Below are 16,273 nucleotides of genomic sequence, written 5' to 3' on the forward strand. Positions count from 1 at the left end.
AGTAGGAAGAGTAGATTAGTTGTGTTCAGGTAATATAACACCAACTGCATGCATGTTCAATTCTATAGGACTTGAATTTGAATTTGCTCACATAAATGTTAATTACTAGTAATGAATGCTAATAGCTAAATTTTTTTTCTCTCTAGGCTGACTTCATCCTAAATTGGTTAAAGAAAAATCATTGCGATACGGTAACAAAGACTTTGAGAAAGAGGTTTAATCACATTCGATATGATCTGCATAAAAGGTACCAGTAGTGCAAGAGTAATGAGGAAACCCTTGCGAATGGCCCCCAGTTGGTGAGCACAGAAAGTTGGTTGAAATTATGCACTAGATGGTCAAGCGAGGGGTTTAAGATAATTTTGTGATACTCCATATTTATGTATATTTTTACTAAAGGATTATCTAAATTATTATAACAAGTGGTTCTCTTATTTTAAATTAAACGTGTTTTTCGTTGTATTTTTTTTATGATTTTTAAGTTATGAGATTTAAATAAATGTATTTTTTTGATATTAATAATTATTTTGCATTTAAATTACTTTCTACCTTGAATTATTTTATTGTTGGATTTTAACTATTTTATTTTATAAAGTCGCTATGTTTAAATTATTTTATTCAATTTGTCGTTTTAAAATTAATTTTCGTGTGATCAATTTTGAGACTTTAGTTGAAAATGTTGGATATCATTTCTTTCATTTCTTTTTTCTTTTTTTTTTTTTCTTTTCTTTTCTGCTATTTCTTTTCCCTCCCCTGTTTCTCCCCTGCACCCGTCGACCACTTCCCCTTCCCCAACCAAAAACCCTTCTCTCAGCCCAGCGATGCCATCGTGCGGCTAGCCCAACCTCGCTAACCACCTCACGCCGGCGGCCACCTCCTCCACGTTGAGCCTAGCCCCAAGCCATTCTCTCTCTCTCTCTCTCTCTCTCTCTCTCTCTCTCTCTCTCTCTCTCTCTCTCTCTCTCCGCAACACGTAGAACCCATGGGTTCTTCAACTCGTGCCTTCGGCGTGGCCAGTTGCGCCACCGCATGACCACCAGCAACCCACCACATAGAGCCCAACTCACTAGCGACCTCCCCTTTAAGCCCCTCCCTCTCCACAGCCAAATCGAAAGCCCCTAGCCCATTTCTTCCCCATTCGGTTTTCTCCATCTCCCACCACCATCGCACTACCACTAGCCACCATCTTTTCACCACTTCACCATGGACCTCCCAGCTACCTAACCCACATTTCCTCAGCCTCGATCCGCCACCTTTGAAGCCTCACCATCTCCATCTCCGATTTGGCCATTTTTGACTTTTACCACCATTTTGGCCAACAACTATGGCCAATCACCACTTCCACTAACTTCACTAACACCTCTAAGCCATTTCCTATCAATTTCAAGTCTTAGTTTGCTCCCATTCAAAAGTGGGTATTTTATGACCCATGGCCATAATGTATTTTACATTGTTACGTTGCCTTTCCGCCACCTTTTTGTAACTCTTTGATCATTCAAAAATATTTTATAGAGGTGTAAGTATTTTCTAAACTTCCTTTAAGATTTAAATATATTTTTGCTTTAACAATAATTTGTGATTGGTTTGTTGTGCCGGACTGAGTCCAAGGAGTCGGGAGTCGGATGGATTTGAGGATAGAGTTATTTATGTTTAGATGATTTGGATTGTTGGGTATTTTGTGTCTTGTCATTTGCATTACATGGTGCATGCATATACATGTGTTGGAAATTGAAAACTGGATTTTTATGATTTAAATGGATTTTTGGGTGCGTGTGTATCACAACCCCAAGTCGAGATGTGGTATTATCTCGGTGGAGCTCCTCTGGTCACTCGTGAGTGAAAAATACTGAGTTACATTCCCTGAGTTGTCGTTGGGCTACAATAGGGTCAGACGGTACAGTAACACTGTCGTGCTGACTTTGTGGCCCCTCGGCTGGCAGGGACTAGAGTCATTGTACATGCTGGGCGCGGTGCTGGATATTGCTTGTATAGATGTCACATGCGTAGTCATTATCTGCGATGTGACATAGGAGCCAGAGTGTGCGGATCATCTCTAGGGAAGATCATGGTGTATACAATAAATTGGAAATTGGTTTTGATTTTTGATATGGGCCATTTTCTGAAAAAATGACGAGTTTTAGTTAAAGGATATTCGTGGATCATTTTATGAAAAAATGGTGGATTTCTTTTTTTGGACCATTATTTGGGATAATGACGAGGAAATGTTTTAAATGAATTATTGTGGGTAAAAAATGGAATTTTAGCATGCGTTGGAAAAAGAATTATTTTTGGGAAATGATATTTTCAGATCTCATGCATATGACATTCTGTTTATGCATATTGTTGAAATTTTAACATATTTCTATCTTGTGGGTGCTTGAATTATTACTTACCTGCGATACCGTTTTTGATACCGTAGATTTTGATGCAGATGAAGAGGAGACTGAGCCTGAGGAGGCAGCTTCGTCAGAGGAGTAATTGGAGTCTCTACTTATAATTTTTGGAATTTATTTTCTGCTTTCAAATTATGTATATTCGGATTTGTGACATTATTGGGACTTGTATTATTTTGATACGCTTGTTTTAAGCGAGTTGTATTTAAAACAAGTGTTGCTTGTTTTGATACGCTGTTACTTAGTTGAAAGACTTTTATTATCCACAGAATTATTTTTGACGTACACGTGTTGCATGTACACACACTTGACACTTGGCGATGAGATGCTTGACCCGTGTTGTGATCATTCCAAAGCCTCGATTTCCATGTGTCCGTATGTGGGGATTGGGGGGTCACAAATTCCACCTCACTATGAACAAAACTTTGTCCAATCTATGATGCTTAATGCAATAATTAAATCATGGATATTCTACTCATGGATGTGAGTTTTCCTTACCGTTTATGTTATATCATGACTCTGGTGACACTAAAAAATGTTATATCATGACTTGCAGAGGATATTTGAGCAAAATAAATGTAATAGAGAGAAGCAACAAACTAACCACACAAGTGAAAGAACCTCGTTTGTGCGGCTACTGGAAAGACATGAAGAGGCTTCCCAGTTGGACAAGGCTTGAGAATGTTATGTTAGAAGACAACTTGCTGATCTTAGGTACACTAGTTAGAAAGAATGAAAGAACGCCATTTAACCTATAGTGTTGGCATGTGTATAACTGCTATCAAAACTGGCATAGGTGTATTTAACCTATAGTGTTCATTTGTGTTAATATTGTGTGAAACATAGATGAATATTCTATTGGATATCATACTATTATATATATAATGATCAATGCACATTGAATATTGCATTCATCAAAAAATCAAAGTCTTTATTATTATTGTTTATGCTGAAAGCAAGCTGATGAGAATAGCAATTCAAACTATACTGTAATGATGTATATTATTGTTTATTTTCTGATTGGGAATTAACTTGTACTATTTATAAATCTGATGAATATATTTTTTTTTTGGCTACTCACAATTAGAAGGGAATGAGTGCACCAAAATCATGCTGCAATAAGTGTTTTCTGACTTATTCTCGCCCCTGTAAACACACTTCAGTGTAGGTCTTTATCTAGCCGCTACAAGTTTTTGCATCACTAAAGGCATATTGTAGCAACTAAATCTAGCTGGAAAACTTCAATCCCAACCAATATCATTCACAGGGATTTGTTTTAGCAGCGCTATTGTTTCGCTACAAAAGCCCCCAAATTCTCGGCTACTAATATAATTACTTGTACAGATCATCATTGGCGAGTTTCCGTTATCTATTGCAGTGAGATTCTACCGCTGGTAAAAACCATTTCCAATTACATAAAAAACAAGTTAGCATTGTCTTTCTAGCGCAAGACAATCGCGCCTACACACCTGCTACAAAAATGTAGCCATAATTAATTTATTGCAGCCATTAATTGGCAATTTGTGGCGACTTTGGATCGCCGAAAAAAGGCATATTTCTTGTAGCATGCAGCTTGGAGTACCGATGGAAACCTAGCTAACATCGAGTACTGTTTATCATGAATTTGTATATATCATGTGAATAATAACGACCACTTTGTGGGCAATCAGTTTCTGATCATGACTAGGGATCGCATAGTACATGTGGATATATAGTCATGCCCAATATTTGTCAATGGGTCCACGAACCTGAATGCATTAGTATACGTCGATCAATCGAAATCATGAGATCTCATATACTAATTACTTTCAATCAATCTTGTATATATACATGATCTTCATCGATGGCAAGAACTTTGCTAACAATTTTGGATTTACCATCCAAACATGAAATCAAGGGGTTCGTATATCAAGGCATGGAACCAACCAGTTTCACCTGAGCGCTACATGTTCAAATGATTCCTTTATCATGTCTTGCCTGCACTCACATATTCATTCAGTATTCAGACTGATGTTAAGAAATTTTCTATCTTTTCTTGTTGAATTTTCAAATTATATATAATTATATGTGTGTGGAACCAGATATTTTTGCTAGCATGTAGATCACTTTAACTGTGGCTGCATGTGCAAGAAGCTGGTGGTGTCTCATACTACATGGCTCGGTCGCAGAATTTCCACCTGTACAGTTAAGGTTTGGCCGTTTAGAACATCGATCGGGTGCTAAAATCCCAAGTGTATATAGCCACCTACGCTATATCTGGTAGGCTCATTTGCTAAAATAGTAAAAAGTAGTGGAGTATGTTGGTTTTTTAGTAAATAAATAGTAGTAAAAAATAGTACAAAGTAAATAAAAAATAATAATAAAATAATAAATAGTAATAGAGTATGTTGAGAATACTCCACTATCCAAACTGGTGCGATCAATGCTTCACTTGATCACCAAATTCCTTGAAGCGAATAAGCTCAGCAAATATAGTCCCCGATATTATCCCTTTATTTTTTAGAGCAACTCAATTCAGGATTAGTATTAGTGCTACATTTATACCAAAGTTTTGACGAAGTATCCCTATTTCCTAGACCCTAACCTAATTAAGCACGTGAAATTTCTTATAAGCATCAATATCAGTACAGTCGGGCAATGATCTTTAGCTCCAATATTCATAAATTAGTTGACCTGCCTATGGCTATATATATATGAGATCAGTAAAATAAAAATGGATAAAGATGGGTCTCAATCTAAAACTTATATGATCACGATCTTAATAATATTAAAGCTTATCGGCCTGATCCAATCACCTTACCAACCAAACGGAAACAATCTGAGTACTATACCAATGAAGATTTTAGATCGAATTAGGATGATCGTGACCTTTGTTTAGGATATAATGGATATAATTATATATTAACTCATATCCAATCACCTTATCACTCATGAGGCGTTGTTAACTTGTTGGTATATTTAATTATAGCTTTCCAGCTGCCATGCACTAATTAAGTACAGTAACAAAGACGTGAGTTAATTAACAAATTATAATATTAAATATAAAATTAGTTTCTTATCTGCAAATTTATTTTAAAGTCAAATATTTAATCGATACGAAATCCTGTAAGTTAAATACTTTATTGTCTAACTTGTACGTAATTATGAGGCCGTCAATTCACCTTTTTTCTCGCCTTTCATAAAAACATCAACCGTGTGATCGTATTGTCAAAGAGACATTAGCCATGAGATATATCCATTTGCATGCAACATGAGGTTGAAATTGTTGCAAATTGAATTGACTATTACCTACCAATGAAAAAATTGATCATTGAGACTGTGTTTTGCTCACGCGACCATTTTAACAAATGATCAACGAAAAGAAATCGTTGAACTAATTACACAACGATTATTCTTTATAATTTGTACGTAATTGTGTTTTAGTGTCAATAATATCTTTTCACACCGTTACTAATCTTTTATTTTCTCCAACAAAATGATGTCGCCTAAAAGTTTTTCGTGACGTACTGAAAGTTAAATTGATCGAACATGAGCTGCATGCAACGCAATTTTCTTTGGATAATTAAGGATACTTTGATATATATCCCATCTGGATAATTAAGGATACTTTGAAAAATATCCGATCTGGATAAGTACTAAGGACACTTTGAAAAATGCCTTTTGAATTTTCTTCCCGCGTGCACCTACGTACGTACCACGGTTTAGAAATTTCTCCTCCTGACTATAAACGGAAAGGAAATTTGGTTAGAAGATTATTCTAGTCTTAATTAGCAAGAGCTACCGTGTACGTCGACGTATATATGATATCATGGTTGACGAAATATTTGCCTCAAAGTTTCAACGTCCACAACTATTTGAAGATGATAATATATATCATAATTTATAAGTTAGTTAATGTGATCACGCAAGACTCAAGAGGAGCATGCCCGCCTAACTCCATTAAATGCATGATCAATGCCCTAAACCATGCATCTTGCTATCCTCCTAAACCCAGCTAGAGGGTGGGCAAGACCAGGGAAAAGGAAAAAAAAAAGTAAAGAAAAAACAAGGGCCCGCATGATATCATATATATTGCCACGTTTTTTCAATGTATATATATTGTCTTTAGAATTTTCTCCCTACCTCGCCGTATTAGATATAAGAAATGATATTTACAGTTGTGGTTGTGCAAGCGGCGTGCAGTCGCTTTGAAAAAAATGAATTAATATGGGATCCACATGAAAAAAAAACTAACTTTTTAATCGTAGATCCCACTTTTTTTCAAAACGATTACGCGGCGTTTGCAATTCCACGACTGTATGTAGCATTGCTTATTAGATATATATAATTATCTAATTTCTAGATGCCGTACAAGTACAGAATTTCGTAGGAAGAAACCTATTCCAGCAGCCTCATTTCCACTTACTTTTCACGTGGAAAAGACTTAGAATAGTAGGTCAACATATTTCTGTACACATTATTGCTGTACTAATCAAATGCCCCCAACTCTTATATATACGAAGTATTGCTAAACAGCTTGCTTCATCTATAACCACAAGCCAAATATCTCTCCCACAAAGTTGCGCAGACAATGTCGAAACCACAAAATGTTCGAATCGCCTTCGTGCCTGGCAATATTAAAGCCGAAGGAACCAGCTCTACCGAGAAGCCAACCTCTGTCAAAGCCATTGTAACTGTGAAACTTACTGTTGGTGGCTTCCTCTCCGACGTCCTTGTTCTAAACAAAGATGATATAACAGACTGGCTTGGTAAAACACTCCTCTTGGAGCTTGTTAGCGCCCAGCTTGATCCTAGTAAGTACTCATGATTAATATTAATTACACCCGAACAATTTAATTATTATATATAAAACGTAAATTGGAAGAACGACTTTTTGGTTTCCACCCTGATCGCCTCCATATATTTTAATGTATGAAAATATATATTTCTTTTTTTGTAATTTGTAAATATTGGTTCATTACTATTCAATTTAATTATACATGCTTTTGCTGCTTGAAATGGAACTTTGGTTTCATCTCCAACTATTTATTCTCAAGTATCCATTATCCATAATTTTTCAACCCATTTTGTGCAAGTTCTACGTATATTAATATATATTTGAAGGCTAGTTCGTCGGTTATGTGAGAAGAACTTCTTGCATGTGGTTTGTTAATTGTGTTTGTTTTGAATATTTAGCTAACTGATCATTAGGAACAATTTTTGCCTCATCATTTTATGAGAAGAAGAGAAATGATATTTGCAATCTTGGAGCACATAAGTGCTGCATAATCTTTTTTAAGAAGTTAGTAAATAGAGACCTACATAAAAAATAATATTTTAATAGTAGATCTCACTCTTTTTAAAAAAAAATTGCATAGCACTTGCGCACTCATCGATTGTATATAACATTACGCATTTTTATTTGATATTATATTTATATAAATTGTGTTCTTGGCATTATTTTCTCAACCAACCTAGCTCAGCTAGGGGGACAGAATCCTACTGTATTTATACTGATTAAATGTCTTTAAGTCAAGTACTACTGCATATCTGCATGTACTATATACGACTATTTTTTTCTGAGTTAGTAGATATCATAAGGGAGAGCTGGATATATATATCATTAATCAAGCTTGTGAATTTTCAAATTATGTAATGTGACGTATCAGACTTTAAAACGAGAGAACAATCAAACCAGCTAGCAGCTAGCTGGTGGCACTTCACATCTATGCATGGTCCCCCTTAAAGCGAAAGGTGGGTCTGTTTTATTATATATATATATATATATATTTATATATAGGCCGGAGAGAAAGAAAGAGAAGGAGGAGTTGACTGCTATCGACTATCATGAAATTAGGATATTACCCTTAATGGCTTAACATGCGGTATTACTGTTAATATGATTTGTGAAGTTAATATGATTTCTATGATCTGGTCCATTAACATGCGGTATTACTGTTAATTGTAGTATTAATATATTTTTTAATTTTCAAGAGACGGGATTAGAGAAGGAGACAATCAAAGGGTACGCACAACAGAAAAGCCATGATGAAGGGGAGGTGAAATTTGAGTCAGATTTCGAAGTTCCGTCAGATTTCGGAGAGGTTGGGGCCATTTTTGTGGAGAATGAGCGCAGCAAGGAGATGTATCTCAAGGATATTACCCTTAATGGCTTCCCTAATGGCCCCGTCAATTTCAGCTGTGATTCATGGGTTCACTCAAAGGATGACTATCCTTATAAGAGAGTCTTCTTCGCAAACAAGGTCAGCCAGCTCCCTCCAACTTCTTGAACTATGTACTAAATTAATTAAACACGAACATATACAAAACATATAATATACTTCAACAAATATATATTTATATATATGCATGCAGCTTGGAAATTAATTAAGGCCTTATTTTTTAGCTAATCAGTGCTTAAAATTATAAGCAGGTCTGGCACAGGTTTGTAGAAAAAAGTGTCCCAGACCAAACAAGTTAACAACAACCTGGAAAAGAACAACAATAGTTTAACCAATTAACAATAAATAAATAAAATAAAATGAATCAATATCCCATGATATGCAAACATATATATAATATCTAGATATTTTCTTTTCACAATAACATGCAGCGACCCGGCGTACGGCCTCTTCGGTTCTCGTCGACTCTTATCCAGAGAGTCATGCAATATTTTGGTTTGAAAATTTTTTTTAAAATAAAAGTAAATACCTTTCCATGAAGATGACATTATTTTTGTTTTGGAATTCCTCATTTCGTACAGTCTCCGACAATATGTGGTCCCTTTTTTACAACCTCACGTTAAAACAAACATATTGATCTGGTCCCCTTTTTGCAACCCCACCTTAAAACAAACATAATCTTTTTGGACAAAATACCTGTACGTACAGAGTTTATTTATTTCAAATTTGTATTTAGCATTATTCATTTTTATTGTTAGCTAGAATTCATGTACGGGGACGTAGAGACAATTATAGTATCATATTTTATTCTTCATCTGCAAAAAGTTGTGCACCCACCGAAATCAATCGTCAATTTAAATATATATAAAGCTGTAAGCAGTATTTGTGTGTTTGGTTTTTTTTTTTTTTTTTTTTAATTGTAATAAGAATTGGGAATAGATCTCTGCTTGGAACTGCATGCTATTGGGAGTACTCCAAAACTTGTTTTGGGAGAGAGGTAATCTGAATTGCATAGTATTTAATGAATATTAACTAAAGTTATTATAAGTAAATTTATCTTAATCAAATTTAATTTAAATCTGAAAGTTAATTCGGATAATTAATACATTTAAAAAATCAAGTTTTTGAATAACTCGAAGCCAATATATATTTACATTACAAAAATTTCTAATTTTTCTTATTTAAATTTCACATTCCCAGCTAAACCTTATTATATTTTAATAAAAAAATCATGATAAATATCATATATAGTTTATAATGCATATAGCTTTCAAAATTAATTTCTTAAAGTACTTGATTCCCTAGAGAATTACATTTACAATAATATTGTCTTGTGTCAATAATGTATATCATGTGTTGAATGTGGATTTGTAGTCATACTTGCCATCAGAGACACCCAAAGGGTTGAAGAGGCTAAGAGAACAAGAGCTTATCACTTTGAGAGGAAATGGGGAAGGAGAACGAAAGACCCACGAAAGAGTTTACGATTACGATGTCTACAATGATCTTGGAGATCCCGATAGTAGTGACGATCTTAAAAGACCGGTGCTAGGTGGAAAGGAACACCCATATCCTAGGCGTTGCAGAACTGGACGTCCTCGCAGTGACAAAGGTACATACATCCTGTCCATTATTATTATATGAGCAACAATATATCACACTATTATTTTACTTTTATTTTATTTTTATAAATATGATACTTTCCATCATTCTTAAATCATTTATTATCTTTTTTTTTTTAAAAAAAATTATTGAACAATATTGACACCTCATAATAAGATAAAAGTGAGATAGGAATGTAATCGGTAGATACGTACGTAACTACATGCACACATGTACACATACACACGTACAATATATATATATATATATATATAAAGATTTATGCATAATTAACAGTTATTTGTTTAATTATATAGTTTTTTGAAACATTTATTAGAAGACGGGTCCCTAACCATCCCAATTAAGTATATAGATATAAGTCTAATCTAGAAGTACGTACTGCATGTCACACTGATCATCAATAAATAATAAGTCTAATCTTATGGATCGTTTTGAAAAGAAGATAATGATGTAAGATAGACATAATAAGGTGCATTAATATTCAATCAATATATTATGCTATATATGGATTTAATTAAGCTTAATTTTGTTCAGACGTCACAATATCTGAAAAACATATATCAGACTTGCTTTGTTCTTTGTTGGTATCCATGCGTGCAAGCTTATCATGATTCTAATCGCTCGATATTGATCTTTCGGAGAGATATTTTCAATTTGTACTAGTTTCTCCGATATTTCTTTTTCTGAAAGCCGTCTCATAGGCGAACAATATTTAATATGGATATATATTGGAACGACTTTCAATTCACTTGTGCATATGTGACAACAAGTTATGGTTTGCTTTTAAGAAAAGGTATGCATATAATTATGATATCTTTTGATCAAAAGATAGTCATTGATCATGATAAGGTCCCGATAGTCATTGATCATGATAAGGACAAGGTGATCACAGGAAAGCATTCTAGCATGGAGAGAGAGAGAGAGAGAGAGAGAGAGAGAGAGAGAGAGAGAGAGAGAGAGAGAGAGAGAGAGAGAGAGAGAGATTCTTCATGCATTACCGACGTCGTGACTTTTTAGATTGTTGACTAGTAGTAGTACTATATACGTTGCAGGCGACTGGTTCCTCCACTAGGCAACTAATTAGGCAGCCGCCTAGCTAAGACTTTTAGTGGAAGAAGGCCCGCCGAATAAAATCTTTCATTCATCGAGAAAAATATCTCAATCAGGAGAAATTGACTGGGTCACGAGAGAATATCAAAATATTGAATAAATCTTATGTAATTTGCAATATCTTTAATTGATTTTTCATGTTTCTCTCTTTTTTCTTTACAAATTTATCTTTTATTGAGCGATCCGCTTGCTAGATGTTGTATTTTTTTTTTTCTTTTTAATTGAATCTCACAATTGATCGAGCTCTAATTACCAAAACAAACTAAAATACGTCATTAGCATGAGTTTTTTTATCCTCTTTTTCTTCAAAGAAAGAAAAAAACTAGCATGAGTTTTTTTTTTTTTTTTGGGAGCATTTTTTATGATTTTAATTGTTTCTAAATAAATATGTTGTTGTTAGAATCTTGTTTGAATTTTCTTGATGACGAAAAAACTTTTTGCTCTTGTTCATCCGTTTTTCATTTCTAGTATTGGTGTTGAGACATGAAGTATATATGATTCCAAATTCTCACCTCTTCTCCACATAATAATTATTTTACATACCATCATCCTATATATGTGTACATTTATTTTCTGTCTTTAATTATCAGTTTAATATACGAGATAAAAAATATAAATAGCAAAATGATCTACTTGTAAATTTTTCATAGAAGGTTTTCATATAATCATTTGAAGAGGTAGGAACCCACATTCTTTTTCCATAGCAAGATTAGATCATCGTCGGAACGCCTGCTTTGATTGCCTCCATGCTATTCTTGTTAGGAATCTCGTCTTCCGAGTACGTAGGAGGAAGTTTCATGCATTCAATTTGAAAAAGAGTGTGATTTATTATTAAAAAAATAATATTTTTATATGAGTCACATATTTATTTACTTTTTCCAATAGAAATGCACGACACTTGCACATTCTATGACTGTATCTAGCATTTTTTATGGTTAAAATGTCTTTAGGGTTTTCCCATTTTGTTGGGCTCAAGAAATTAAAAATACAAGAAAATAGAAAAATAAAGAAATAAATAAAATATTATGATAATGCTATAACTAAGAAGCTTTCATTCATCTCGTGAAAGTCCATGCACGAAAAGTCTCTTGGATTTTTCATTGTCCTATATATGGTTCACAGTGAAGTATAACATTATAGAATAAGAGCACAAGTTAAAACATAAATTTGTCACATCAATAAATATGATTTAAGCTGATAAAATTAAAAATATAAAATAATATTCTTCGAATAATAAATATAATCACAGTAAATATAGCTCTTTATTCTTTTTTAATATGCAACTTCATTCCTTTTTATCCTATTAACAATTGCTTAATTTGTGCTAGATCCATTGTCGGAGAAAAGAAGTAGCAACGTCTATATTCCAAGGGATGAATCCTTCTCAGAAGTAAAGCAGCTAACATTCTCCGTAAAGGCATTATCCTCTGTTTTGCATGCATTACTACCGTCCCTAGAGGCCGCAATCGTTGACAGTGAACTCGGATTCCCTTACTTCACGGCCATAGATTCACTTTTCAATGAGGGGGTAGACTTGACTCCTCCGAAAAAATCACAAAACAAAGTATCCCTACTCAACATCCTGCCAAGGCTTGTCAAGGCTATTACTGGCGCCCAAGATGATGTGTTGCGGTTTGAGACCCCAGAAACAATGGATAGTAAGAAAACAAAGATATAAACTTACGTTTGATCCTCTCATTTTATGCAATCTTTATCCAAGTGTTTTTTTTTTGGCACGTGTAGGAGACAAGTTCTTTTGGTTTAGGGATGAAGAATTTGCCAGGCAGACTCTTGCAGGTCTCAACCCGTATAGCATACGGTTGGTCACGGTATGAATTGCAGTTATTTACAATGAAAAATCTTGAATAAATCAGAATTAAGATAACTCTTTCTAGAAATAATATGATGACATTATATATTTATCAACTATTAGATCAAATCTTGTTTAAAAAAAAAAAATACAAAAATCTAAGTCAAAGACTAATGGACAATATATACCATATCAGTAAATTAGACTTAGGGTAGGAGTGAGATGAAGATGTAGTATAACGTTATATATTTTCAATATAATAGATATAAACACATGCATACATCTACAATGGATAAATTTTCAATTGTGCTATATATAATCACTTTTGCGTACTCTTTGTGCATTCTAATGATGTGTCAGAATTCAACATTTATTTTATATTACAAAAAATGTGTCACAACCAATCACTTCAGCGGAGTACGCAAAAGTAACTGCATATAAAGTTTTTGGTAAGTTTTAGCAATATATATATTTGAAAGTAAATAAAAAAAAATAGTTTAGCGAGATGGTGATCTATTACCATCGCTTTATATAATTAATTATGATCAAACATGTCATGATAAACTAGTATGGTATTCTCTTAGGCCCTTATAAGACACAAGTTATACTGTGTGAGTTTTTATTTATTTATACTAAACTTTTGTTTAAACATCATGATTTAGGAATGGCCCTTGAAGAGTAAGCTTGACCCAAAGATTTATGGCCCTCAAGAATCAGCAATCACTACAGAAATGATTGAGCGAGAAATCAAAGGCTTTTGTTCTGTTGAGGAGGTAATTAACACCATAACTTAGAAATGATAACTTGCATGTGATATATGGTGATAAAAATTATGACCCCTTGATTCTTATAATTAATCATCTATCGTTCAAATATAAATATGGTGTTATTTATAACTATATACATTAATCATGCAGGCCATAAGTCAGAAGAAGTTGTACATTTTAGACTACCATGATCTATTGTTACCCTTTGTGAGCAAAGTAAGAGAAATTAAAGGTACAACTTTGTATGGATCACGGACGCTCTTCTTTCTTACCCCTGAGGGCACGTTAAGGCCATTGGCCATTGAGCTAACTCGGCCACCATTAAATGGAAAGCCACAATGGAGAGAAGTTTTCGCACCCTGTTGGGATGCTACAGGTGTCTGGATGTGGAGGCTTGCCAAAGCTCATGTACTAGCCCACGACTCCGGTTATCACCAACTTGTCAGTCATTGGTATACCTTCCTCAACCCTTAACCCAAGTAGCTTGTATGGAAATATGCCAATACTTGTTCTATCCATGCACTAAAAAATCAGTTAACTTTTATCAGGCTGAGAAAAATATATATTTTGGAATGATTTTTGTTCAACAAATAATGCTATAAAACAGGAAAAAGAATGCACTTGTACAAATAAATTGCTAACATGTTGTATTCTTTTATCTATTCAATTTCAGGCTACGAACTCATTGTTGCACAGAACCTTATATAATTGCAACAAACAGACAACTTAGTGCAATCCACCCAATTTATAGACTATTGCTCCCTCATTTTCGGTTCACTATGGAGATTAATGCTCTCGCTCGAGAAGCTCTCATCAATGCAGGAGGGATTATTGAGAGTTCATTCTCACCCGGAAAGTATTCAATGGAATTTAGCTCTGTCGCTTATGACCAGCAGTGGCAATTCAACCTCGAGGCACTGCCAGCAGATTTAGTTAACAGGTGATTTATGATTAACATTTCCTTATTTAAGTTTAATCAAAGTAATCAAGGGGAATACTATGTATTGGCAAATTTAATAACATTATAGCCAATATGATCTATATCCAAATATATTCCCTAATTTCTTGACTTCACTACTTGCTAGGGGGCTCGCTGTTGAAGATCCAACTGCTCCACATGGCCTAAAGTTGACAATTGAGGACTATCCCTTTGCTAATGATGGCCTTCTTCTGTGGGATGCCATCAAAGAGTGGGTTAGTGACTATGTCAATTACTATTATCCTAATGCGACGACCATAGAGTCCGATCAAGAGCTACAAGAATGGTGGACAGAAATCCGAACAGTTGGCCATGGTGACAAAAAGGATGAATCATGGTGGCCGGTCCTCAATACCTCAAAAGACCTTATACAAATTATCACAACAATCGTATGGGTGACTTCTGGTCACCATGCAGCCGTGAACTTTGGACAATACACCTACGCTGGTTATTTCCCAAATCGGCCTACTATTGCTAGGAACAATATGCCCTCTGAAGAACCTTCTGATGAATTTTGGACCAAATTCTTGAGAAAGCCTGAAGGTGCACTCTTACAATGCTTTCCTTCAAAAATTCAAGCAACAAAAGTCATGGCTGTTTTGGACGTACTATCAGATCATTCTCCAGATGAAGAGTATCTAGGGAAGGCAATTGAGCCGGCATGGGCTGAGAATCCATATATAAATGCCGCCTTTGAGAGATTTAATGGGAAGTTGAAGAAGCTTGAAGGAATTATTGATGAGAGGAATGCCAATAGGGACTTGAAGAATAGAAGCGGGGCTGGGATTGTGCCTTATGAGCTTTTGAAACCCTTTTCTGAACCTGGAGTGACTGGAAAAGGAGTTCCCTATAGCATTTCCATTTGAAATGGAAAATGCATATTTAAGAATGTCGTTTTATAAGTTATAAAGAGCTTGCGTGTGAGTTGTTATATTTTGAAAGATAATATTATGGAGTGAACCATATATATTTTTTAAAGTTTGAATAAAACCTAAAATGATTTAGCGACAACAAATTAACCAATATATATGCACGCAGCACCAAACAATTACCACTTTAAAGAACTATTAACACACTCGATTAATGCAACATGATCTTCAACAACCATTGACATGTTCATTATTAATATAGAAAAAGGCCATGTCACACATGTTCTCCTTTCAAGGAAAGGTGGGGATCTCATATTACAATCTCTCATACCCAAGTTAATCACATTTGGTGTTTTATTCATCACACCATTTCTTTACCTAATCTGAGATCATTTACAACCATTTTTTGAAGTTTTGTTGTATACACTTTGTTAAATCATATTTTTCCTTTTTTTTTTTCATTACTACGAATAACAAAATATTTCAAATCGGTGAATTGATTGTGCTATAATTGCAATTTGCAAACGGCTATATATAGTGGTACGATTGATAAAGAAAAGG

General features: G+C 34.4%; 1 protein-coding gene across 1 annotated transcript; it reads left to right on the forward strand.

Moving 5' to 3' along the window:
• Positions 1–6,905: 6,905 nt before the first annotated feature.
• On the forward strand, positions 6,906–15,821 carry LOC122291546 (linoleate 13S-lipoxygenase 2-1, chloroplastic-like). The gene is made up of 9 exons (XM_043099320.1): positions 6,906–7,186; positions 8,367–8,635; positions 9,929–10,166; positions 12,616–12,945; positions 13,031–13,116; positions 13,760–13,870; positions 14,015–14,316; positions 14,538–14,804; positions 14,950–15,821. The coding sequence occupies exons 1-9, from the start codon at positions 6,964–6,966 to the stop codon at positions 15,707–15,709; spliced, it is 2,586 nt and encodes an 861-aa protein (XP_042955254.1). The 5' UTR covers positions 6,906–6,963; the 3' UTR covers positions 15,710–15,821.
• The last annotated feature ends 452 nt before the right edge of the window (positions 15,822–16,273 follow it).

Source organism: Carya illinoinensis, chromosome 13, assembly GCF_018687715.1.
Source record: "Carya illinoinensis cultivar Pawnee chromosome 13, C.illinoinensisPawnee_v1, whole genome shotgun sequence".
NCBI classification, from domain to species: domain Eukaryota; kingdom Viridiplantae; phylum Streptophyta; class Magnoliopsida; order Fagales; family Juglandaceae; genus Carya; species Carya illinoinensis.